The sequence below is a fragment of the Physcomitrium patens genome, chromosome 26 (assembly GCF_059467195.1).
Source record: "Physcomitrium patens ecotype Gransden chromosome 26, ASM5946719v1, whole genome shotgun sequence".
In the NCBI taxonomy this organism is placed as follows: Eukaryota; Viridiplantae; Streptophyta; class Bryopsida; order Funariales; family Funariaceae; genus Physcomitrium; species Physcomitrium patens.
Genome location: NC_143435.1, coordinates 3,303,669 through 3,330,899, shown reverse-complemented (window position 1 = coordinate 3,330,899; position 27,231 = coordinate 3,303,669). Strand labels below are relative to the sequence as shown.

General features: G+C 37.6%; 3 protein-coding genes across 6 annotated transcripts; all 3 read right to left on the bottom strand.

The window, feature by feature from the left end:
• Positions 1-835: 835 nt before the first annotated feature.
• On the bottom strand, positions 836-4,164 carry LOC112278182 (uncharacterized). Of its 4 annotated transcripts, none has more exons than XM_024511361.3 (4): positions 3,783-4,164; positions 2,070-2,176; positions 1,741-1,830; positions 836-1,424 (listed from the first exon to the last, which is right to left on the bottom strand). In XM_024511361.3, exons 2-4 carry the CDS (start codon positions 2,145-2,147, stop codon positions 1,215-1,217), a joined length of 378 nt encoding a protein of 125 aa, XP_024367129.1. In that variant the 5' UTR covers positions 2,148-2,176; positions 3,783-4,164; the 3' UTR covers positions 836-1,214. The 4 variants fall into 4 exon arrangements, with proteins under 4 accessions (XP_024367129.1, XP_024367127.1, XP_073387868.1 ...); XM_024511359.3 differs by having other exon boundaries at positions 3,894-4,164; XM_073531767.2 differs by having other exon boundaries at positions 4,090-4,164.
• Positions 4,165-9,614: 5,450 nt separating this feature from the next.
• LOC112278165 (uncharacterized) lies at positions 9,615-14,201 on the bottom strand. The gene is made up of 9 exons (XM_024511336.3): positions 14,016-14,201; positions 13,247-13,447; positions 12,243-12,336; positions 11,828-11,977; positions 11,645-11,721; positions 11,316-11,355; positions 11,127-11,184; positions 10,878-10,947; positions 9,615-10,712 (listed from the first exon to the last, which is right to left on the bottom strand). Exons 1-9 carry the CDS (start codon positions 14,025-14,027, stop codon positions 10,137-10,139), a joined length of 1,278 nt encoding a protein of 425 aa, XP_024367104.1. The 5' UTR covers positions 14,028-14,201; the 3' UTR covers positions 9,615-10,136.
• Positions 14,202-20,569: 6,368 nt separating this feature from the next.
• LOC112278174 (LRR receptor kinase BAK1) lies at positions 20,570-26,938 on the bottom strand. Its single transcript, XM_024511348.3, has 13 exons — positions 25,951-26,938; positions 25,300-25,696; positions 24,788-24,920; positions 24,520-24,591; positions 24,199-24,342; positions 23,821-23,892; positions 23,591-23,650; positions 23,167-23,264; positions 22,555-22,692; positions 21,951-22,292; positions 21,335-21,729; positions 21,107-21,202; positions 20,570-20,983 (listed from the first exon to the last, which is right to left on the bottom strand). Exons 2-13 carry the CDS (start codon positions 25,436-25,438, stop codon positions 20,765-20,767), a joined length of 1,908 nt encoding a protein of 635 aa, XP_024367116.1. The 5' UTR covers positions 25,439-25,696; positions 25,951-26,938; the 3' UTR covers positions 20,570-20,764.
• Between the last annotated feature and the right edge of the window lie 293 nt (positions 26,939-27,231).

Sequence of the window (27,231 nt, the reverse complement as noted above, 5' to 3'; positions counted from 1 at the left end):
ATATATATATATAAAGATAAAAGAGTAAATACATCCTTTTAATAATTATAAATTAGATTGGTTGCTTTCAAATACAAAGGATGTATTGACAAAAATGACTTTGATTTTGACTCTATATATTCTAATTGACAAGAAGGCCATGTAAAAATTTCTTAAAAACTACAAGACTTAAAAAATAACTATCTACAATTGTAAGTATACCAAATATTTTTCTCAATTCTTTAATCACCTCCTAATCTTCAACATGCAATATGTATATGTATATATATATTTGAAACCAATTCAAATATTTCTTCAATTTAGCTCTTGTTGATATACTTATTTACATATGTATTGCATAATTTCACCTTTTCTTTTCCTTATTGTCATCATCAAGCACTTAGAATTGAAGTTTTAGATAAACCATATATTTTCCCATGCATAGTAATGCTAGTCACCTCCATCCATCTGTCCTGTAATGGATGAATTTGAGCCATATTTCCTGGGTAGTAGCACAAACTATGGTCAAACACATGACAAAGAATATCTTGATTTGAAGTTGCACAAATTTTATGGATGTTAGAAGGGTTTACTTTACTTTTTTCATACCATACAGTTTTCAAAACATTTTGACATTGTATCAACAGCAGACCTCCTCAAGCCTGGATGTTACAATCGATTCTATAAATACACCTGTCCAACAAATATCCAATCTGCAACTTGTACCATACGGGACGAGAGGTCAAATTAAGTTGTCTGCTTTGAGTATGTGTGGAATTCATATTGCCAAAAGATCACTCAAGGGCTACATAGTATAACATCCTTGAGATGAAATGTACACTCCAGTACACGGATATAAAATACAAAGCCAAATGAAGAGGAGCTGGTTTCCTGTTCAAGTTATGTACATAGTGAAAGACGAGCTCTTGCACGTCTTTGGCTCTTCTCCATATTACCAAGACTGGACTGTTACGAGTACAACTATGATATTGGCTTACATTACCTCAAACCCCACCCAAGCTCCACGAAATTTAAATGCTAAGGTGACATCCATTACCTACTAAGTTACAGCTTTGCTGCAAGACTCGTCAAGTTGGCACGCAAAACTCCACGAAAATGACATATTGATCTTTCTTGGCAATAATTTGTCTACTAGCATCCAAGTGCGCTGATGCTAAGCCTACATACCGGCAACGTTGTAAGAGATGCAATGCTGAATAAAAGCACAAGTTCAGCTAGAAAGTTGATTGGGATCGATGCAAATCAACGTTCTTTGCAGGAAGAACAGCTGTAAAAGCAACATCCTTCAAATCTCTGCTAAATTCTACCTCTCTCTTGCGTTTCGGTGATGGAGGCGGAGAAAGTTCAGGAGAGGAAGGTTCAGCTGTCGACTTCACGGGCTTTACTCTGATTGGAGATGGAATTTTCTCCAATAAATACTTCTCCTGCCAGGAACACGCACAACTTGATTGTGATCCTCAAGTTTAACGCTAGCCTTTTGCTCAAGCCGTAGCTTGACAACTTAAGATTGGACCAGTTTTAACAGGATTGATATATCACATGTAGAATTTGTGAGTGACTTGTACAAAGCGATTCGCCTAACCTACTTTGAAGCTACCAAATCTCTAGACCTGACAGGATGAGCAGCATTTTTCCAATTCATGTACTGCAATTTAATTTAAACTGCGGAACCAAAATCCAATCGGAATCGTTTCTTCTTCACCACCATTGACAGTATGCAGAGACGACTAAGAACTATACCTCCAGTTGGATTTGAAGATGTGCTCCTGGGGAGCTTAATTTCGGTTCAACCGACTCAGCATCCATTGCTTCATGGTTCCTCGGAGGAGCCTGTCAAGAAAACGTTATCTAGGGAGCATTATGAAACGATAAAGGCTAAAAAACCTTACAGGAATATCCCTTCGATTAAGACAAGAAAGAGCGTAGTGCAACAGACCAAGCAAGCTTATACACATGCTTTCACGCTTTTGTTTTGAGGCCATGGAAACTCGCGACAAAAGTTTGTCTGCAAGTTCTCACATGTACAGAAAAGAGATACTAAGAACGCAAGACTAGTTGGAGGCACTTACAGAGCAGTCGCAATGCAGAGCAGCAGGACCGCTTCTCAAAGGGCTTTTGGGGCTCATGGATAAAGTTGTAGTTGCCATATAGTAGGATGCCTCGATCTCGAGATTTCCTGTGCAATTGTCGCCAAAATACGGCCGTCAACAGTGAAAAAGGGCAAAATGGAATTTCAAACTTTCGGTACCGACATTTCGCACATGAAAAAGACCCCCATGTAAATGTGCGAACATCTAGAACGGTGTCAAAACAACTCAGCAACATAACACATTAAATTTATCCAAAGCAACACGAGCCGGTGGTATGTGGTGAAACAGCAGCACAAGATAACTTAGAATGAGCGAGCGCACAGTTCTGTCCAAACTTATAGAAACAAAATGAATACATAAAAACTGGTTGAAAATGTCACGCGAACACCGTAATTAAATTGCAGAATTCGGAAACTCGTCGGTCTCATACACATCGCAGGCAGAGAGAAATTAAAAAGAAGAAAAAAGAAGTGCATCTAGTATCCAGAAAAAGTAATATTTGAAACACAGATATTTCGGCTGAAAGGATAAGGCAACCAAATGCACTCCAAAACTAAGAAATTCAAATCAAACGTAGAAAATAGGATACTTGTACATATATTCCAGGTAGAAAACAAAACTTAGTAGACACTGCTTCAGGCAATACATTCAACCTACAAAAACAAACTCCAAAAAATGTATCAGACGCGGGAACATGTTAGGTGGAGAGTACACAAACAAGTAATTAAATCTACAGATAACTTCGCGACGTATGAATGACACGTTACAAACCAGGTCAAATCTCCACAAATTCTGAGAGCTCTGATATAAAATATCAATGATAGCGTACAGTCGACGTTAATTAATACCAAAGTGATAAATCGTAACATTGATAGCAAATTCAAGGCAAAACAATGACATAAAAAAAAGTTAAAAAAATAAGCAGGTCAATGTTTTCATGCCGTACATTCACATTCTACTAATAAACCTCTCACATCATGTAGAGAAATTAGACGGAGCTTTGCTTGTTGGTTTCCAGCAGCTGACCATTGCCCAAAGCAGAAGCAGAAGAAGCAATTTACTTTTGATTATGATTGGAGCCAAATTAGATGTCCTTTCCTGAAAGTACTGGAGTTAAATTGTTCACGGCTTCAACCACAGCAAGAAGCCTAATATGAGGTTAAAACTCACCTTGTTGCTGAGGGGTAAGTTAAGAAAAGGAAAGCGAAAAGATAGAGATCTCTTGAATAGGAGGGGAAACGAAAGAAACCAAGGGCGTGAGATCTACCAATAGATTTTTCAGAGAACGGAAACAAGAGTGTCACCTCAGCATTCACAAAAAACTGCTGAAAAGCTAAATGTAAGAAGGATAGAGCACTGAAACGTGCAAGAGTATAACAAACTATGAGCATCCTTTGATCTTTGATTACAAAAAATTACAAAATAAGCAAACTTAAAGAAAAGAAGGTCACGAACACGACTTCAAAACAGCAGCAGAAGCTGAAAAGCTAAAAAAAAAAAAAAAAAAAAAAAAGCAATCACCTAAAATTCAACAACAGCGAAGTTACAGGAGTCTCGAAAACAAATGAAACAGAACCTAAGGCGTTCGAGGGAAGAGAAGCAAGGATTCCAAAATTAGCGAACTTAAGTGCGAACTAGAGCAAACCCCCGGGGAAATTAAACACCGGCCAAGCAAACGGAAGCGGCAGAAACCTCATCGCAAACACTCGAAAAAAGCCCCGCAGAGGCCACCAAAGGCCGCTCCCGACACCAAGATTCCGCAAACACTCTACTTCCGCCAAACAAGAGAACACCACAACTTACACAGCGGAAATGCGGCTCGACTGCGCACAGAAACACGCAGAGAAAGAACACGCGATTGTGCGATCCGCGACCTGCTCATTAAGCGCCCTGAAAACTTCCGCCGGAGATGCAGGGAGGACTGAAGCAAACTACTGTGCTACGATGCTAAGAAATCGGGACCAATGCAGAATGACGAAGCAATGGCAAGCAAGCTTACTTACTTCTCAGAGAGCATCAACTTGAAGCTTCGTTACAGTGGCAGCACGGCTGCTGCTGCTGCAAGAGGGCGCGAGATATTACAACGCGGTGAACTAACCCGAAGTGAAAAGCATATACCATCCAGTTCTTCGGGAGAAGGCCGGTATGAAACGAGATATTTTCAAGACTTTTCGGGAAAACGTGCACCAGTTGTCGATGTGAGATCATCCGACGTGGCATCATGTGTCAGCGATTGGAGAGTATTTGTCTTACGTGGAACGAGCGCCAGGCTGGTGTCTGAGTATTAATGGGTTTTTTTTAATGCACCACTGAATCCCGGTTTAAATGGATCTAAAAACCTAATTAATTGATCAAGGCCCAAACACTTCTATTTTTGTTGGAGATATGTCGTGAATTATTTTTTTAAAATTATGCTAATTCCAGGGCTGAATATGCTTATATAAAAATTGCATAACAAGAGAATTTTCAAAAAACCAAAAAGAAAGACATAAATAAAACATTGCCATGTACTTCAATATACATAACCATTGGTGTAGCATACATGACTCACAAATTAAAGCAGAATTAAAAAAATGTGGGATTCATAGTCATTTGTATTTCCAAATTATTTGGCTTTGGGTTGGTTAAGTTTTCTCACATGGAGTTTTTTTAGCTTTGTATATTATTAGAGGAAATTCTTTTCCTTTGTGGTTAAAATTAAAACATCAAAGTTTAATACCTGAACTACTAACTAGAAAGAAACCGTTTCATGATACATTAAGGGAAATAGTTTTTTAATTATTGAATGATTTTTTTTTTAAAAAATGTTAATATGTATATGGCATTTTTATTCATCTTTTGTTTGATTGTGCAATCAACCGCCCTTTTTTTGGAGAATATATACATAATTAAATATGTTTACACACACATTGTTGTTAGATTTGGGTTTGTTGTTAGACTTGTCCTTACACATTGTGATGGATTGTTGTTATCAATTGATACCATTCTTACACACACATGAAACAAATAAATAAGGGTTAATTTAAAGGTAAAATGAACACTTTAATTCCATTTGAGTACATTTTTAAAGTAAAAGGCAGTTGGGTTGAAATTATGCATAAAATTTAAGCATTATGAATACACATACAAAAACATCCGTAAAAAATAAATTAAACTACCAAACAGTTTGAAGTCAAACAAACAATCACTACGATAAATGAAATGTAAAAAATGGACTCATGTTTCATATGAATATTTATCAAAATTAATATAACTCATGGTTTGATCACATTAGATTTCAACCAAGCTATTGATTTTATTGTGTAAAATTATTGAAATAAAATAAGAAAACATTTAAACTTGGTGGAGACCTTATATTATCTTATTTCATTTTAAGACTTTAAAGTATTTCATGAGATTATTTCAATTTTCATTACAACTAAACAATGTATCATATCAGTAATAAAAGTTATCACTAGAGTTTCCGATACCTTTTGAGAAGATGCTATAGTCAAAATCTATTTTCATATCAAAGGGAATGATCATTGATTCATAAGGAGAGTAGTTGATGGATCTAAAAATAACTACATCCATACACTATTTACAACATGGGAAATAATGTTTAATATTGCATTCAAAATATTTCTTAACATTGTGTCATTCTATCATTTATCTCCAAAAAGCATTGTTGAGTAACTGTTTGGCAATACTATCAATTTCTTCTGAAGAATCACGTTGGAAAAGTATTAAATAATAACTCATTTTTATCTACAAAATTGCAAAAGATTATCTATACAGAACAAATCAACGCTGTGATAAAAACACTCGTAAAATATAATTTTCTTGTAAATATTCAATTAAATCAAAGAATTCCTTCATTCTTTTGCAAAAATTAATACAGAAATGTTTAAGTCTTATTTCCGACTTTAAAATCAATCAATTTAAAGTCGTAAAAACAGGCTAAACCAACTAGTTCACAATTTTTGCCACTTCAAAAATGGCTTGTACCACACATTTACCATTTTATTAAATATTGATTCTCCTTTATTGTGCTAATCATCTACCCCTATAAGCATTTCATTTGTTTAACCTCATTTTAGAAAAAGAAAAAGAAAGAGAAGTACCATCACAAGAATATCTTGATGCTTCACACAAGCAAAAGATAACAATATATATATATATATATATATATATATATGGTTCGTTTATTTTTATTTTTTTAATATTTTTTTCTGGAGGTTGTGCTATGGGCACCATACAACCCAAATAATCCTTCCACTACAATCAACCACATGGACCTCACACGTGGCAGACAACGTCATCAAATTCCGTTTTCTAATTCATGCCACATCAGCATTGAAGGTGGAATGTACAGCTTTGTCTGGAGTAATACACTTTTTTATTTTTTAAAAATAAGAAACAAATCAATTCAATAAATGTATTTAAAGTATTTGTGGATTAGTTCTCGTGGAAAGTGGCTGATGTAAGCCTTAGCAGTGGAGACGTGATACTGTGAGAGTAAGTGGAAGGGCATTAAAAAAATTATGAATTATAAATATTTATGGAACTGCAACCTCCCACAGCTTTATAACGTATTGGGCTCACAGAAGGTTCCAGAAAGGTATGGAACAAAATAAAAAGAGGGTGTTGTCAAAATTTTATTTTGACTACGATTTTATATTTATATATCTATAAAAGAACTATATTTATATATCTATATTTTGTATATAAAGTTATATAGTTATATAAAATTTATATAAATTATATATATTTAATATATATCTAATAATTTTTAAACATCTTTTCAAGATATTCTTTTAGACATTTTTGAAGACCTTTGCAAAACTAATGTAGGTTTCTATTACAAACGTACAACAAGCCACAATCATAAACATATTGTAAGATAGTCTAGAGCCTTTTGGAATCTTATAAATATTTGTTTCAGTTTCTGCAGAAGTTTAAAAACCATTAGAACTTTCTATTGTATGTTAAAATCTTCTATAGACTTTTAAAAGTATCTAAAATTATCCCAATAATATCTAAAAGATTATGAATTTGGCATTAAGTTTCTACAAAAAAATTATTATGATTTTAAAATATTTTATAACTCTAAAAACCTTTCTTGAAAACATTTACAGAATTAAGTTGCTACAAAATAAATATAAAGGCCACATATATTTTCTTGTCCTCAATTTTGTATTGAATCTTATATTCAATTTAGTATCTTGTTTCTCTTGTACTTTTGAATTTACTTTGTCTTTGGTCTTTGCAATAAGCTTAATTTTACAATCTTAAACAAAATATTTCAGGATTTATCTAAATTTGATTATAAATATTTTAATAATTTTTCTTGTACTAGAATTCTATCTAAATTTTATATCAATTCAATTAAATTCAAAAAATTATTATTATATTTCTAAAAAATTAATTTAATTAGAAATTTTAGTGTATAAAACATCTATGAAGGTTAAAGATAATTATCTGTTTTAGTTATTTATGAAAAATATGGAATTATAATTATTATGTATAAAAATATGCCTATATATATTGAAAAAAAAAAATTGCTGAAAAAAAAACTATAAATTATGGAAATATAAAATTAAAAAAAACTAATCTTTTAATAATATTAATAGAATTTTATTTATTCAATTCAACAAAGTATTTATAAGACATTGTTATAGGCATTTTTTTTATTATATTCTATTCTTCTCAAAAAATACTTATTTAATTTTTTTTCTCCAAAAAGTTTTAAAAATATAAAATTAAAACTTAATAGGTCAAAGAACCTTGGATCTTAGTATAAAAATTAGTAGTTGGTCACTAAAATTATATATATATATATATATATATATATATATATTTGTTTTTCATTAGTGACAAAAATACTACAAAAATAAGTAGTGGGTCTAGAGTTCGACATGATAAAGTTAGAAATTATATAATTATTAAATTCCATTTTTTTAAAAAAATTAATTGATGATTAGATGATTATTTTATCACATAATTTTGTACAACAATTCAATTATTATTTTTTATTTATAACCAGACAAGCTTCTTTCAGACAAGTTGTTCTTTTTTGGGACGACATTTATAATTTTGTAGTTGTATTGTTTTTTTTCTTTTTTACTAATATGATGCAATATATTTAGACTCTCTTCAATGTAACTAAAAACCTTTTATTTTATTTTATTGACAAAGAGTTATGTTTTGTGCCATAAGAAATTTAATTTATGCAATACAAATTTGCATATCTTTCACTTGTAGTTATACATCTAAAAACTCATAGTTCTTTCTAAAATAATTTAAACATTAAAATTATTTTTTTTCAACTTCTTAAAAATAAATCAAAAGATTAATTGTTAAAATTGTTAACAAAACATGTTTCTTGGCTTAAAACTTAAAGATAAAAACACTTTAATAGCACTTTCTTGAATTCATATTATAATTTGTAAAAATACTAATTGATCAACGTAATATTGTCCTACTTTCTGCATATTTCTTTCAATAATAATTATTAAATTTCTTTTAATATTGTAATCAAATAATACAAGTTATATAAAAAATAAACCAATATATACAATACATATTGCAATGTTCTTTATTTTATTTTTTGTTGTTTTCTTTTGTTTTTTTTTTAAAGAAGGTACAAATTAGATCATACTCAAAGTCCAATATTAAAATCTAAACATTCAAGATCCTTTTGTGACTTTCAAAAATTGTTTCATCATCTTAAGAAACTTTACATTCTTTATACAATTTTATTATGTTATATATACACATGTATATATATATATATATATATATATGAAATTTATCAATCTTCTTTTCCTCACCATAAACCACATTTGGCTTCACTAGTTTCAAACAACAATAATGAGAAGTATAGGATTGATTACATTTTTGCTAAATATATATTTGATAGAAACTGAGTGCAACAAACATGATATAAAATTGTGAAAAAGTCATATTATTGAAATGCTACTTGGAAGCTTATTAAACATTGTCTAAAATAAATTTATGAACATCTAATATTAAAATAATAATGGCAAAAACATTATTCAATTTCACAACAAATTGCATCAAGTTATAAATTTTATGTTCCTTTAAATGAATAAACTTTTTAATGAGTCTAAACATCTTTCAATAATTTTTTCAGAACAAATGTTATTATGTATCTTTTACTTACATTTATTTTTTTAGTACTTGTGACTCTTATTTCAAATTAAATCAGTTAACATCATATACATGTAGTATAAGTAATACCAACATGTATTTGAAGTACTCCAAATACCAGACATTTACACTAGTATCATCCTTACAATTGTAAATCAATATTCCAAATGAACTTCTCTTGCATCAAACCTGCATTGTATCCTTAAAAAAAATATATATGACTGATTTTTCCAAGACATTGTAAAATTATTTTAAAAACGTAAACAATCAATCCGAGAAGGTTGCTTTGAAGGACACAAGTTACTTTTCAGTGTCGTTTATCAGTCGCATCCCAACAGCACAACTTCAGTATATTAGTAAAGAGGGCAAACAGGGTGTCAAGCTCTTTCAAGAGAATATTACAATCAGTGTCATTACATCGAAGTGAGGATAGGAGAAGCCACCCTACAGGAAGGTTAAGTAACCAAAGAATAACCTGGCTCAACGAAGGGCAATGAATGCTGGAATGAACCAGCAACCATGGGATTCAATACATATTAAAATCCAGAAATGTGCTCACCTTTGAGCGCTCTAAATCCAACCACCTGGATTGAACTCATGACGTATCTCTTTATGAAATGGCATAAAATTCGCCATTATGCCGGCTACCTCCAAAACTTGGCACTTCAGAGATTACCCAAACTCGACTTGCTATTGTACTGCATCCGACCACAATCTCATCCCAAACGAAAAAAAAACTCGTTCAGCTCATGGCAGATTGGCAGCAACATCGTATAAAGCTCCTTCTCCGACCTCTCCTTCTACAAAGAGGGTCGGGGCAAACCAGCTGGCCTCATATAAAAATTTTAAATAAAAAGAACAACATAAGAATTTGTACAGAAGACAAATCCGCCCTCACGCTTGCACAGGCTTTTGAGCTGCACGCCCAGGGTGCTGAGGTATAGAATCTGCATGAGCTTGTTGAGGTGAACCTCCTGAAGTTGGGGTCTGCAAATACTGTGGATCTTGTCCTGTTCTTGTAAGCCGCTGGAATTGTGGCGACTGGTGTGAGAAAGATTCCCATGTACAAGAAGGTTTGGTACTTGGAGCCAGAAAATTGTGCTCTTGGCCAGACAAATTCACCTGGGGACTAGCATCTGTACGTGCCCTCTTTGCAGCATGCCCATCAAGTGATGTGGGCGAGGTTGATCCTGCTTCAATTTGCTTCTGCTTGCTTCTCTCCATCGTCGTATCAGTATATGACGGTGTGTGAGTCACTAAACCACTCCCTGTAGGTTGCTCCTCCAAGAGAGTGGTTGTATTACTGCTATTAGAGGGCGCCAGAGACGATGGAGTAGGAACAACTACATTTGCTGGTGCAGAGGGCTCACCACTGGGCAAGTCAGGGTGGTTTAATTTAGCCTGTTGTTCAAGCATTTTTTGCAGCGATAGACCTTGAGCTTCAATGCGTAGTTGAAGCTCTCGCTGGATCTGTACGATGCCAGTTAAACCAAGAACAAAGTCAAGAAGCGTATCAGAAATATAGAGGTTATTACCGGTGCTGTACAAGAAATATATGAAATCCACAAACCTAGTGGTTCGATCAGCATTACAGCGAATGAACATGGAACTCTAACAAACAGATGAAGAACAGACCTCAAGCTGCTCATGAAGCTTCTTCTGCACTTCCATCTGCATTTGCAATGCTTGTGCAATCTGGTGACCCCTGTACACAGAAATAACAAGATGTTAATTTAAAAGTATCAATGAATGAGAACTCCAATGGCCAATTCTTAACTTTCACCACAACTTCAGACTGAAGACGCAATGGAGTACTGCAAATCGATTAAGTTAATCGACCAACAAATTGAACTGGTATCTGTTCACGTGAAAATGCCAACTTACGATCCAAGATCAAGAGATGTCAACAAACAGTCGTGCTTTCTCCGTTCAGCTTTTGCTTCTGTACATTCAACTTAATTACTTCAGTCTAACATTAATAGAAACCCATCAACTTTTGATACATAAAATAGTTCAAATACAACATCCACATCTAGTCTAAGCAACAATTTAAAGCACCAATGTGAATCACACCTTCCGAGATCTCTGGCATATACTTTGCAAGTCGATATTTCTGAAACACAATAACCACGCCGCATCACAAGCAATCAGGAAAACCAAGGTTTTAAGCAAAATGAAACTTACAAGAGTTTATCTTGATTTTATGTTCCACGACCACATCTCTGATCCATTACAACGAAAGAAAACTGTGTTCATTACTAACAACTTGACAATGATGACCATTTTTTTGTTAGTTTACAGATGCTGTGTAGACGCCTGAGATGAGTGAAATATGAAGTTGCAAGAGTACAATCACATAACAGGGAGAAGGATCTAAAACTGACATAGAGCAGATCTCAAACCTGGAGATGGCTTTTCACGTGGTAGATAGTTATGCCTTGAACACCCATCAATCTCAGTACAGCCTTCGGAGTTGCACCTTCACAGGGACAAACAGCGCGTCAGACATCTCTTCCAGCTAAGAATTGGCAATTCTGTCATCAGCTCCACCGCAACCAGCCAGACCCTTCCTAGAGCTGACTTACGATCTGCTCCTCCCAAGTGCGCCACAGCTATTACGAATTTCTCATGGAGCTCTGGAGTCCATCGAAGTCGAGACTTTGAAGCTGAAGCTTCTTTGGCAGCTGCTGAGGAAGATGGTTTCGGACTCCCGCAAGACACGGCACCCGATGAACCTACGAATTCAAAAAAGACCCGATCATTTCCGAGTCAAGTTATCAGGAATGTGACAATAATTTCAACAGTCTGTCGATATCTGATATGGCTATCAGCAACATCGTGGATGACACAGAAACGCTAACCCAAACTTGATCAATAAACACTTTTAGTGACACTCTTACTCAAATGTCCTCCAACGTTAAAATACCATCCCGTGCACAGGTACCATATTATTTTAACCAATATTACTTAAAACGTTGAAAATAGCAGTAGGAAACTCACTTGTTGGATATTCAGAAGTAGGCGGGTGTGAAGCCAACGGTTCGACCTGAAGGGGCGTCTGAAGTGGCACATACTTTATGGATTGGTTCAAGGTCTGTGACATGAAAGAAATCGCAACAAAGCTGAGACGTAAGAAAATTGTGCTCCAGTTAAATATTCACAGCATACAATACTTCCGAGATGCCTACGCTCCTAAATTTCGAGTTGACTCAAAAGCTTACTCCAATAACAACAGAAGTTCCTAACATAGAAGGCATGCATCTAAGAAATGAAAATCATAGGTCCAGTCTCGTAGTCCCCCCGAAGATCGAATATCATTATTAGGTTCACCACATGCATGCCCCTTCGTGACGTAATGGAATGACTAGATAATTCAACATGAGCAGACCAGTAGTCTCTCCATCGCGATTATTCCCACGGATTGATTAAGCAACGCGTACCCTGCAGCTATTCAGTATCTAGGGATGAGGCAATATCAGGTGTGGTTGATGGACTGAAAATTGTATTAAAACTATTGGATTTAAAACCCTAAGAAAGTATCTATCTTCAATAATAAAGAATTGCTTCCACCCTGAGGGGTCTCAGCATATGGACTAAAACGCAGGAACATGCTGTAGGGACCTGTAGAAAACAAATCCTGCATTATTCCCCACTCTACATACATTCACCCAAAAATCACGTGTCCATGGACACACTACAGGGCCAAACCCTACAAAAATGAAGTTCCCCTTCCGAACTGTATCCTTGTGCGCTTCTGTTCTTTCAAATTATTTGTCTCAACTCTGCCATTAAACAATAAACTTCACATTTGTCGCTTCCCGTTTCCTGTCACTGCTCTTGTTAACCCACCACTTCTTTTTTTCATAGTGAATTCTTTTCAGCATAGTGTAACAGTTTGTAACCTGAGACAAGTAAATGCTACAAAGAATTCTACCTTTCAAGGCTACATATATGTGAATTTGAACACACAAATAAATGCAAACGCAAACGCAAGAAAAAATTACCCTTCCATCGTCTTGCTCGACATCGATAAGCTGGGTCCAGCAACTGGCAATAACGTCCTCTTCAGGCATAAGCTGATTCCATGTCAACCATTCCCCTCCACCCCCAAATAAATCGGTCTCCGGCTCAGCTGTCGGCAAGGGAGGTAATGACACGCCCTCCGGAGGCAAAGCTGCCTGCTCCTCCGGAGACTGTAATATATCCTGATAACACAAAATAAACCTCATGTCACCTCTCCACTCTCACAGACTTGTATCAAAAACTCCATAGAACACACACGAGTTCGAAGCACAGAGCGTGACCTCGCCATGAACATTAGTCTGCGCAAAATGCTCCCCGAAAGAGGTAAGGAGAGGGCTGCAAATCCCTCCACTCATCATCAAACCCTCCAAAACCTATTAAACACCCTCCGCTAACTCTACAACGTAACCCACCTCACAAAAGCATCCGTGCAACCTCTACCCCAGAATTCTAAGACATCAACAACGTAACCCATTACCAACCACCGACTTCGCCACAAAAACCCACCGGTTTCAGCAATCGCGCTGAATTATGCTCAAAACCGAACTCAGCAAATTCTACAAACTCCCCTAGAATCTCTTCCACCATCAGAAAAACACACTTACACACACACACACCCAATACCACTCCCTCAACCCCAAACTAAACCTCGACATCACCAACTCTAACCGAGTCATCACGCAAACCACCGTTATTGCCGCACTCGCACGCTTTTTCTCATTCACAATCCCTCAAACGACACCAACTTACCGAATTCCACATGAGAGCGGGCAGCAGAGATTGTTGGACACCCCAGAACGGAAAACTCAACCCCAGACAAGTTGACAAATCTTGCTAGCGGAGGTTTCCTTCCTCCCGTGGGCGGAAGTCGACGAATCCCGCGGCATCTGCACAAGACGCAATAGAAAGAGCCATAGAAACAAAAGCGATTACGGTGATGATGAGAAGGTAGGCCACGGCAGGCGCGCACGTGAGATTTTCCCGGTGGCTCTCCTCGCGACGGCCACTGCAGGCGGAGCCTCTGACTGACCCAACAATCGAACGATTCTCTTCGACGAACGCAATCGTGGGTATTTCCGACAATAAATTGCAGTTGTCATCGTCGAACGAGATCGTTGGTAGTGACGAACAAATGTACGGACGGAAGAACGGACAAAGGGACGAGACTGCGAACGAACGGGGGTGAGATTGACGAAGTCTGTGTCTTGTTGGACCCACAATGGTTCGAAAGACCACCACTTCGCTTCACCTGGGTCTTGTCTTACAAGCCCTTTTATTGTCTTATTGAATGAGGAAAAATCTAATGAATTCAATGTGTCAAAAGGTTGGAAAATAACCAAAACTATAAGTTTCGATTCTTAAATAAGTGGGACAATGTATGGATGACTAGGAATATGATTAAATCTAGACTCAATATGTGTGTACATTAGAACTCAAGAGTGCCACAAAATGGTCTTATCATGCATGATACAGTAGAACATAAACAAATCATGCAGGTGGGTCTAGTTTTGGTTAACTTTCTACCAGACTGTTCACAAGTTTTAGGATGGAAGTTGTTATGTTATGTACTTACACTTTACATAATTTAAGCATTGAATTTACCCTATCTTGAGTAAGATATACATATATATATATATATATATATATATGTGTGTGTGTAATTTGTCATATTACAAAGTATTAGTTATAATTTAATCATATGTTGCTTATTATAGGTGTAAAAGAGTGATTAATTTATTGTTATACATAATTTTCCACATGAAATGAGTGCATGCTTCTTTGAATCATAAGTTTGTAATATTTATTTTTAAATCAATATTCTAGAATTAATGTTATTTTGAAGCTGTGTATAGAATGGATAAAATTGTGGATAAATTTATCAAAATAAAAACAAAAATATGACATTTAAAAAAAATCTAAACTTTTACTTATCACAATTTTTCTTAGTATACATAAATCTGATTTAAAAATAGTTTTAAAGTTTAAATTTGTTTATATTCAAATGAATTTATGGATCAACATTTTTATTTTGTACTAATGCACTGTGACGTGTTGTCTTTAAAATGGTAAATGGAGTTTCAGATTCAAATTAGTTGAAAATTATACTTAAAATTTTCTACAATCATGAAAAAGACAAACGAAACCGACTTAACACCACAAAGCAGCTTATCGAAATAATTAATTAAATTAAAATTAAAATTAATTTGAAAACAATTACAATTTTATTCCACTTCATCTTTATTATCAGTATGAAGGGGGAAAATACATATATATATATATATATATATGTATTTCATAATTTTTTAAAATAATGAAAATAATACAAACAGGAGTAAAACTTCAACTTTATAAAAACCTTTTGAAATTTAAAATATTTGATCAATAATAAATTTAAAAGCTTCAATCATCAATGCAAAAGAAAACTAGCACAGTCGTAGAAACTGAACATTCAACTTCCAAGGGTCTAAAACACATGACGAACATACTCCGCGGCACAAGATTCAGCTCCAGCACACGACGAACAACCCTCAGGGCAGAAGACGACCAAGGACAAGAGCACAAGACGAATGCGAGGCACCCACACAAGCTCGTGACGTGAGCTGCTGAAGAGCTGCCGACGAGCACGCGAGCATTGGGAGAAAGAGCACGTTCGGCGTCGGAAGCAGCCACAGTTTCACAAGATTCCCGGCACATGCTGCGGCCATGGCCACGAACGTTGAATCGCGAGGCCATCCAGCTCCCCTCGTTTCGAACTCTACCTCCACGACCGCACCCCGACTGTGCCGATCAAACTGTGGCTGAGATCATCTGCAACGATCTCACCACCGTAGGTCCGCGGCGCATGATTTTTGTTCATGCATGCGTAGTCCAGGGTCGGAACAGCTTACTAGTACCGATTCCGCTTCAGTGTGGTCGTCTCAGCGTTGGTCTTGACGACTGGGATTGCAGATGCGAAGTCCCGGGTTGGGGCGTGACTGGTCGATGTCGATGCAGGTTCGATGAAGACGCCTCCCTGAGTGGAGTTTGCATTGGACTTGAACCACCGTCGATCGAAACCCACCGATATCAAAGACCTGCAATGTCGGCGACCATAGAATTCTGCTTCGGAATTCACTGTTGAAAACCCCCTAGAATCATCAATGTGCTTTACTCTACCTTGAATGCTTGCAGAGCATGAACACTTCGGATCGAACGAGTGACTGACTTTACGTCTGCACGATAGCGTGAGAGGAAGTTTTGCAGACCGATCTCAGTCTGCGGCGTTGTTTACCGGTGACCATTATCGAAATCAGAACAAATAAATAAATAAAAAGTACATGAGTGATCGTAGCTCTCGACCCAGGCGGAGCTTTGAGGCACCGCTGCTTCAGGATTGCGAATTAGGGTTGAGAGCTCAGGATTCGGAACTTAGGTTTTACAAAACCATGTCTGCATGGATGTTGCCATGCCTGCAAGACTACAGGACATAGGGGTTAGAGATTAGGACCTCTAGAAATCAACTTCTTATTGCACATGGATTCATTTTGTGGGATTGTACCGTGAATCTGCACTGAAAAACTTAAATTCATGAAATATATATATATATATATATATATAAGAATGAATGTTATGAATAGTATTATTGTAATATCTTGGATAACTTTTAATTTATCTTTTTAATGCTTATAAATGGGGAATATATATATATATATATATATATATATGTATATATTAAACTAGTGGAAACCCATGCAGTTAGGCACAACAAAGATGTAAAATGATTTGTTGTATAGATAGTAAACTTAAAATCTTTTTGCAAGTTATGAAGGGCTTTCTATTGGCTAACAATTTCTTTGGTTTCAGCAAATGAGAAGGCTTCTTTGTCTCTTTGTCTTATACCTGAACTTCCTTGTAATAATAGATGTTATGATCATTTGAAAAAAGAAACATAAAATGTCTATCATTCTGGAATGGTAAATAAAAACTTCATGGCTCCTTGAATGGGGCTGCATCCAGCAGTTGGCACCCAGGTTCACCATTGCCACTTTTGCTGGGTCCCATTACTCTGAGTTGAAGCATTTGGTTTCAGTTATCATTGAAATAATCAAACGAAACTAATCCGTATTTCATGAAATAGATACTAAAACTATTAAATAATTTAGCAGTAAAAATTCTGATACAAGAAAGAAGAAAACAACAGAACTCAAAAAAAAAAACACACACACACACACACACATACACACACACACACACATACACACACCAAACAGTATATTATATATGTGTATGTATGTATATAGTTATTAACAGTAGCATGTTGTTGAAGAAATTCTTGCCTTTCATTAAAAAAATCAAAAAAATCAAAACAAATTCGAATATGAACCTTTGGATAATCAATATTTGATTTTTAATATCAACTTCTGATCACTGGGAATCAGTCATGTAAAGGTTGCCTGAACAAAATAAAATCTGCATCATTTTTGTATTATTACTTCACTACACATGTACATGTATGTATATATATCAAAGGCTTTGTTTTATTTTGTTTTTCCTTCAAACTTGAAATCATCAATAAATATAAAGGTGAGAATAAGCATATTCCCAAGAGAATGTTTCAAAGAATGTTCAAAAGCCAAGCTCCATCATAAGAAGCAATTTGTCCACATGAGGCCAAGATTGTCTACTATACATAGGGCCTCACATAAAGAGCCAAGTGAAGATGATGCGGGATCCATTAAAGAAATGGGTCTTATGACAAGTGCCACTTCAATGAGGTGCCTCCAATTCCTCATCTTTTTTTCAATGCTTTATATCCCACAGTCTCATATCATTCCAAATGGAAGAAGCTCTTTGTGGGCATGGGCTTACTCAAGCTTTGCCTTGCGGCTCTCATCTAATTGATGGAGTGGTGGAGAGGGTCCCCATGATTTTGTTTTGGATCATTTGTGACATCCTTATTGTTGTGAGTTGTTCGACAACTATTGCAAATACAAACAAATATTACACCAATGATAATAGGATTAATTATAGAGTTGCCAATGAGTGTTTAGTTGCTGCTTTGAAAAGGCACATTAGGCCATATCATAACAAGCTTTTGAACAATCAACTAGAATTGTCTTTGTGATAATTTTGGGGGTGGCTTTTCTTCCTCTCCCTCTTACTTTAGTTTATCAAATTAATCTTTTTGTAAAGTGGGAGGAGGTTTATGAAGAAGTTAAATTGGACCTTCAAAGGAAACATAGCTTCTTTTTTTTTCTTTTTTCTTTTTTTTGTCTTGGGTTGTTGCTTCAAGGGAGAAATCTTCTATTTCATTTGATCTTCATGGAACATTTTTTAGACATATGTATATATATATATATATATATATATATGAGAAGATGTACACTTTCATGTTGAAGATATTATTGAAGTAATCAATGGCTTTAGTAATTTTATGTGCTTACCAATATGTGCACAAGGTGAAATCATTTAACTCATTTTAGTAGAGACTTTCCTATGAAATGTACATGGGTTCTTGTGGACGTATTTTCAAAGTTAGAAAATTACTATCATATACAAACATGACTTTGTGTAAAAATTACAATAAATTATCTTAAATTAATATAATTTAAACAAGTTCTTAAAAAATCTTGTGTCAATAAAATTTACAAGACATATTTGAATTTTCAAAATGTATACATTTTTTTAAAGTGCATTCATATTTTAACTTCATGACATATTTTCAAACCGAATGAACCATATTTCATGCACAGCTCAACAGTTTGGTTTTTATCTTTTATTTATACAATTCAAGAATGAGTTTAGCAATTTAAAGTTCTACTTCCAAAATTATCATCCACCAGCAATGGTTACTCTGATGCAAATAAATCAATATATCTATATATACATATGTATTGTATGTATATTTGGAAAATTAAAGTTCTACTTCCATATATAGTGGATGATACTTACTTCCATATTTGGAATTTAAAGTTCTACCCCCATATACAATATATTGTGTGTGTATATATATATATATATATATATACACAACGCTCTTATCAAGTTACTTCCACAATCAAGTTTCCTTGGCAAATATATAATGCATGTATATGTACAAGTATTTATGTACACACATACAGACAAACATATAGTCGTTTAACCAGAAAAACAGCAATTCATGCAATTCATGAAAGATTCACCATACATGAAACTCAAGAAACTCATGAAACTTCACATTTTCTAAAGGAAAATGACACTCAAATCGCAGTTTTCGCAGTTTGAGTGTCATCCATTGCAGTCGAAATCCATGACTGTTTGGCAGCCGCGGATTACAATGCGATATCTGGTGGGCTATGAAAGTGTTCGATTGTGCGATTATTCGAGACGGCAGGATTAATTAGAAAGGGAACATAATTGGGCAGTTTTCTAAGTACATTCGTCCTGGGTTTCGACGAGGGAATGCAACTCACAATCCTTCGGACAATGTGTTTGTAAGTGCATACGAAGGCTCACGAGAACTAGTGATCCTTGCAGTCAATACTGGTGGAATGGCACCAGAGCAAGAATTTGAAGTGTTGGGAAGTGTGAGGAAGCTTTGTTACACCTTTCAGAACTTCGGAGAGCGAGAACATTATGGCTCTAGAGCCAATCCACCTTTCTCACGGTCAGTTTAGTTCTACACTTCCGGCGCAAAGTGTAACAACTTTCGTTCAGAACCATCACGATTAGCATGTTATGCTCGCAGTGTGGTAGCATGCGACGACTGATGAAATGTGGAGAATCTGCAGATTAATCTCATCAATACAGCATGTGATGAGGATTCCGAAAAGAGTTGGTGGATCTCTGCATAACCTCTGCATGTTCGCGCAGCGTTTATTACATGTTTCATGTCGTCGATCATCGGAAAGTACAGCTGTTGGTGACAAGTGACTTGAGAATAGAAACTTAGAAATAGAAGGAAACACAGAATATTCTTAGGAATGTTCTCGACGTTTTGCGGTGTACAGACGTTTCAGGGGGAAGAAGAAAGCGGAGAGATTCTCTTGGCCAATTGCAACATAAACTTCGACACTAAGTTCCTACATTCTTGTTGGAAAAGCACACATCCGCATTTTCAGTAGTGAATTCTAGTGTGAGATTTAATGATTACTGCAAATTTAGTAATTCCAATCGGTATAAGGACTGCTGGAGGTGCGTTGTGAAGAGATCCACAATTTGTCCATGGCAAACTCTGATTTTACACTTCCATATCTTGAAACTTAACAACGAAATAAATCAAGGTAATATAATCAAGGTAATTAAGATACAGGAACAATTGCCACCTCATCTCATTGTACCTTGAGTTTCTGTTGCGAACGAAGTGATCTGAGCTTTTAAAGGAAAATGGTATGCTTTTAGCAAGAATACACAAAAGAGGACTAGGTCACATCTTAGGGCTTCTGTGCCTGGTTTCCTGCAAGTCTTCCAACTGTGTGTTCTAAAAATGGTCAAAATAATCATGAAAACATGACAGTGAACAATGAAGGCTTGGATGCATGCTATCTGGGCCCTGATAGTTGAATGGCTTCAATGTCCCATGAAGAATCCTCTACTAATTCACAATACCTCCGTGGGAGCAGCGCTTCCCTACTCCTTCGGTTCTCCACTTCGCGCCATTGTTCCCATCTCTCTGCCAGACCATCGCCCTCCAGCATTCGTGCAACGTCTAGCATTTTGGGGCGCTCCGAGGGGAGGACTTGTGTGCACAGCAGTGCCACCTGAATTGCATGTCAGAGCAAAAATATGAGCATTTCTGGGGGAGCAGATCATAAACCGTCTTAAGAATACGAACAATATTAACTGCTAATTGATTTTGAGAGTTTTTATTTGTGACTTTGCACCTGCACCATCTCTTCCAGCTCGAGTGAATTGTACTCTGACATGAGTTGTGCGTCTACCAATAAATCTAGTCTCTTCTCAGTTTGAAGTTTCTTGACCTGGTAATCAAACAATCACCATTCACCGTCAGTCACATGAAGATCTCAGGAAGTTAATCAAATAAAATGATTACTATTCTTGCGTTTTGGGTGCCGTATTTCTTCCATTGTGCTCAAAGAAAGCAGCCTAACCCAGTCAAGAAGCATCATGTCGTTCTGGCTCGATAGCCGGCCGAATTCAAATGCTCTTTGGCCAGTAATGAGCTCGAGCAAGAGCACGCCATAACCAAAGACGTCAGTCTTTTCAGAAGATTGGCCAGTAGAGAGGTACTCTGGTGCAATATGCCCAACCGTGCCACGAACTGCAGTGGTCACATGAGAGTCTCGATGGTCCAACAATTTCGCCAGACCAAAGTCACCGACTACAGCTTCAAAATCTTCATCAAGAAGTATATTTGCTGCCTTCACATCCCGGTGTATGATCTTGGGGTCACAGTGCACGTGCAGATAGAGTAGTCCTCGAGCGGCTCCCAGGGCGATGTTCTTGCGTGTCGGCCAATCTAATGCTGGCTTGCCCGCAACGGTATCTAATAATGACACATGTTGAAAAAGTTAGTCCAGTGATTTACAAACAAATGGATATGGCTGCAAGGTGATGATGCTTACTGTGGAAGCCCGGACTCTAGAAGGGGACGATGACTGCTGAAAATCTCCAATGGCTTTCATGCGTTAAAAGATAGTGAATGAAAAGATGGCAGTAATAACTAGAAGGCCTCAAAAGAATGGGAGAAATAGAAGATGAATCCACCTCGAAGACGAGATGCCACACTGCCATTGGGCATATACGGATAAACAAGCAGACGTTCAGTAGGGGTCATGCAAAAGCCTCGCAGGCGCAGAAGATTTCTATGTACAGCCAGCGAGATCATTTCAACTTCAGTCTGGAACTGCATTTCATGGCCAGGACTGCCTTCGCCCTTTAAACGCTTGACAGCCACAATTGTCCCATCAGACAGATGACCCTTGTAAACATTCCCGAAGCCGCCCTTCCCGAGTATATTCTTTGTGTTGAAATTATCAGTTGCAATCTGAAGCTCTCGAAATGAAAATTTCTTGAGCTGACCTAGCAGCACGTCTGGGTCTTGTTGCTCTGTTACATTGCAATTTTCCACGTGAGAGATGGGAGCAACCTTGCAACGCATAACAAAGATCAACACAGCAAGCAGACCACATTGTTCTACACATCATTGGCTAATTTTTGTGGTAAGTAATTTTCATCTCTAAATTTTATGGGTGTTGTGACTTAGGTAATCTAGAGAGTTAGTGCAGAGATGTTAGCTTCCGCCTCCCCATTCGATTTATGGTATTTTAAGTAGGACTTCAACATGGACTCACTGGTAAAGTGCTTGTACCATTCACATCAAAGAAAATTTGTTTAGCGTTGCGGCGACGCCACCATAAAAATCCCAGCACAAACGATCCGACTAATACTGCAGCTCCCAATGATAAACCAGCCGCCACAGCCGAAGTGTTTGATCTTTTATTTCTGCCTGAAGCCAACAATTCATACTGAAAGTCAGTACATAAATTGATGTACCTGTTCTTTGAATCTCTTATGACCAACTTCTTACTCCGCCTCTTGTTCAATGGCTATCCCATCTCAAATTCATATATCCACTAACAGCAGGGCAAGAACAAGGAGTTTTTGCAGTGGATCGAACGGTACAACTATTTAAAGTAAATAAAATAAATTAAAATAACATAACACAACACAAAAAACAAACAAACAAAAATAAAAACAGCACAATCGGTCAGGAGGGCAAAGCTTGTATTACACAAATAATCAAGAAAGTAGCAAGTGTTGATTTGCCATAAATGCAGTCCTTCCAGATTCTCAAAGTTTGCAATATCGACATCATTTTCTCACAATCATTACAACCCATTCCAGAACCATGCCTGACAGTTATTGCTATTTAAAGAGCACTGATTTGCAATATTCACGAAAGAGTAGGATGGAAACGCACTATCGATAATATTTATATTTGCAGGATTGGGCAGTGGAGGGTCACCGGGACACTCTTTCCTTATGGCCCATCCGCACAAACTCGGATTGCCATCCGCCCTAATAATTTGCAAGATGCACCCAGATCACAAAAGTGTCAGTAAGTATTCGTAGAATTTAGCTCTTTTCTGGAAGAAATCTTAACATAAAACCAGTAGTAAGCAACAATTTCCCTCATCCTACATGAAACCTTCAGGATTCACCCCAAAATCAAGAGAGAGAATTACAAGTACATTCTATCCTGTTGCAGCTTCCGCATTCTCTCTGCACTTGTTAATACACCCTTCTTTGAAAACAAACAGTGCATTCGAATCAGACGAATTCAGGGCTCCATATGATATGTGATAGAACTTGGTGTCTCAACTACAGGTATCTGAGATGCTTACATCAAGTTCTTCAAAGTCTGATTAGGCACAAAGCCCGACAAGTTGTTGTATGAAACATCCCTGACATTGAGGAAGATTAACTATCAGACTTGAGTGTTAACGAGATAGCATAAAACATACACGCTTGTCATTGCATCACTAATCTCCCGCACACATAAATTTTCTCAAATCACAACCATGTCCAGTATGGAAGTCTTTCTGGGGTCAGGGCGAGAAATACAGGAGCTCACACTGAGAGTAAGGAGGGCATATTGGAAACGAATACTGGAAAGCTTCCGTTGAAGTGATTCCTTCCCAGATTTCTGAACAAACCGCACAAAAAGTGAGTTTAATTGTCTCTAGTTGTAAAACGGTCATGTTAAGTTCCATCGATTCATAGCGTACCACTGCCGAAGAAGATGACAAAGTGATAAGCTTTCAAAAAAGAGCTTTCAGTATTTCAATTGAAAATGTCTAGGGGTAAAGGTGAAAGGCTTTGAGAGTGAATCATCATACTACCTTTAAGCCAAGACAAGAACATACGAGAGGGAGTGCATGAATCAAACTCGAATCAGAAAGAAGGTTAGCAGAACCACTGGCCACTTCTCACGCATGAAAGTGTTTCTTACAAAGTTACAAGGCTTGTCAAGTTGGCAAGAGCACGAGGAATTGCACCAGATAAGGCATTTCTGGACAAGTCCAAAACCATAAGCTTTGAAAGATTCCCGACCTCCGACGGTAACGGGCCGGATATCGAATTGTTAGTGATTATCCTGCCAAGAATTCAAGGAAATGATGTATTTACATGGCACAATAATAATAACAACAACAGCAACAATATAAACAAATATTTTAAAAATAAATTGAAGTAAACCAAAAAGAAATGCCATCGCCTCCAAAGAAATATGTGCTTGCAAGTAAGTTCGGCTATGAGTGATGAAGGTGCATACAGGCGCTGAAGATTTGGGAGGCTTCCGATGAGAGGGGACAAACTTCCAGATAAACTATGCGAAGGAAGCGCCCTGCATTGCCAAAGAACCCCGACAAGCAATGGTTAAATTCCCCCAGATTTGGTTCACCAGATCTATACTTTTGTTACATGTTCATTCGTCTAACACTCGTACACATGAAACATTCAGAATCATTTTTAATGAAAACAAATCTCTAAAAACAACGATGGTTTCTCGTGTGCATCTGAAATGGCTTAGTAACACTTACAAGCCATAGACAGAATGGTTAGCATCACACTCCACAAAGGCGAAGGTGCACGGTGACAAATAGTTCGGATCCCATGAGGCAAGTACATTCTCAGGATCCTCGAACGCTTGCTTTATTGCAGCCAAAGATCTAACTGCACATTTACTCCACAGCTCAACGTTAACGCCTCATAAATTCGAATTCAGTGAGTTAAATCTAAAATTTAGACATCAAAGATCCCATGAAATCCGAAACTTCCTGTCGCACCACACAGTGCATGTTGCTCAGCTGGTGATTGATTCGGTTTCTTGGACGCTCACGAAAGAATTTAATTGAGTAACCAGGCCTCTGCATACTAATAGTAAAGAGGATAACATCTTCATTAGTGTAACCAATATTTGCATCTCCCATCACCTTATTAAGGCAAGAGATTATCACTCTCAGCGGTACTTCGACTGCTATGGCGACCATACTTTAGGAGATCCCGAATTCTCCAAAGAAACAGGCAATATGATAGGAAATAGCGACCATACCTTCAGGATTTCCGTCAAGGCTACAAACACTGGTGAAGAGAGTCAGAACTTGGAGTAACGTGAATGCTCGCCATAGCCATTGCTGAACTCCAGCAGCAGGGCCTGGCATGCACACCTTGTGGCTAACTCTTCTCCCCATTGGTGGCAGCTCCTTTTCTCTTGATTGTTGTAATTGTACTCATTGTAGGGCTAATTTACCCGTTTTCTATCACTTGTCGATCCCCACACTCACTTCTTCATTCATTTGTAAATACGCTCATCTCTCTTTTCTCAAAATGACAGGCGTTTGGTCACGGTACAATTCCAGTAAACACACCTACTCCAGTATCTACAGATCAAGGGTCCAGATTCTGCAGTCTCCAAAATCGAAGTCTTCTAACTGTAGGTTGCCATGATCCTACAATACACACGGCTTGGGAACTGAGGAGGGCAGCAATATGCTCGAAGACAAATGCAGGATGCAAGTAGAGAGTGACAAGAAATCTCATACCCTAAGTCTGAAAGATTTCACTCTTGCCAGCACTTTCTCCCCAAATTTGCAAGTTACATAACGCTCACAATTCCCCTCTCTTTATTCTCCTTGTCAGTGAGCACCCGGAAAGCTCGAAGCCGGGGGTAAGAACCTAATGGCGGGTGCACAACTTGACATACCTGGTTCAAGTTCAGAGTGATCACCGATTGAGCACCAAACACGACAGTCTTCCCTTGTCATTCTCCAGCTCAACTCCATCACAGGCGCTGGACCGTTTCAAAGTCGCCAACCTTTCTCGAAAGAAGAGTTGGTACATACTCTACTAGTCTATTGTGTGCACTTGGTGTCTTCAGGGCAAAGATAGCTGATCCGGCATAAAAGGAGGCCTCACCAGCAATCCAAAAGTGCCAGAAATGTTCTACCCTCGCAGCAGCACGTCATTATGCAGATTAAAGGGAGTTCGATTAGGAAAAGAAGACGAGGGTTAATCAACACACAAGCGCACTATAACTCCGCTGTCAGGGGGTTTATAGCAAGAAATGAGTGCAGCTCTGTAGCAACAACTAAGACCCCCTTCATTCACTCCTATTCACTCCCAATCACTTCTCCAGTCCCTCAGCTTTAAACCTGTTAAACACAATACCCATAGCGTCGTTGGTATTCGTCTTCAACACCATGCATACGTCTAATCTGCGCTGCACACTGCCCTGCTGCAGAGACCCATGACATACAACAGCAACGGACATGGAAATGACGCCCGTGTCATGTCTGTGGCACTGTATAATCACCCTCAAGCGACGCAGCGGTCTCATCAAGTCCGTGGGGCTTCGTTCTGCAGTGACTCCGTCCCCATCTCACCAACTTACCCCACCAACCCCTTCTCACTCACTCCCTCACTCACTCACTCCTCACAACGTAGAATACATGTACAAATGTTAGTAGGTATCAAACCCAGCAACACAAAGGAATGCAAGAGGGGTATGCAGACTCCTCCTCCTTCTCAATGGAGAGCACCCCCGCCACCGGCAAGCTGTAACTTGTCCAGGACGAAGTGACAAGCCATGTACAGTCTTGATTGCCAGCTAGAGCTATCACGCTCAGAGGCTTTCTCCCGTCTGACAACCGCGCTGGGGCCACACCCCAGCTAGCCCTGACATAGTAAGCACTGATAATCCCCCTTTGAAGCCATCCCCCCCTCCCCCTCTCTCGCCCTCCTTGACAGAGCAGCAGCTCTGCTCCCCCTCTCACAAAAGCGCGCACACACACATCCTGCCCCTCGGCACTGGTGCCTTCAACCCCATCCCCACCCCCTCATCATGGAGCTCACGCCTTTGCGCCTCCAGGTAATGGTGCCGTAACCTGGCCTTGTCTCTCCACAACAGTTTTCCTCACACAGCTTCACCACCACAGCCCTTCCAGCTCCATTTCTCCGCAAATCAACCCATTTCTTCATGCTCTAC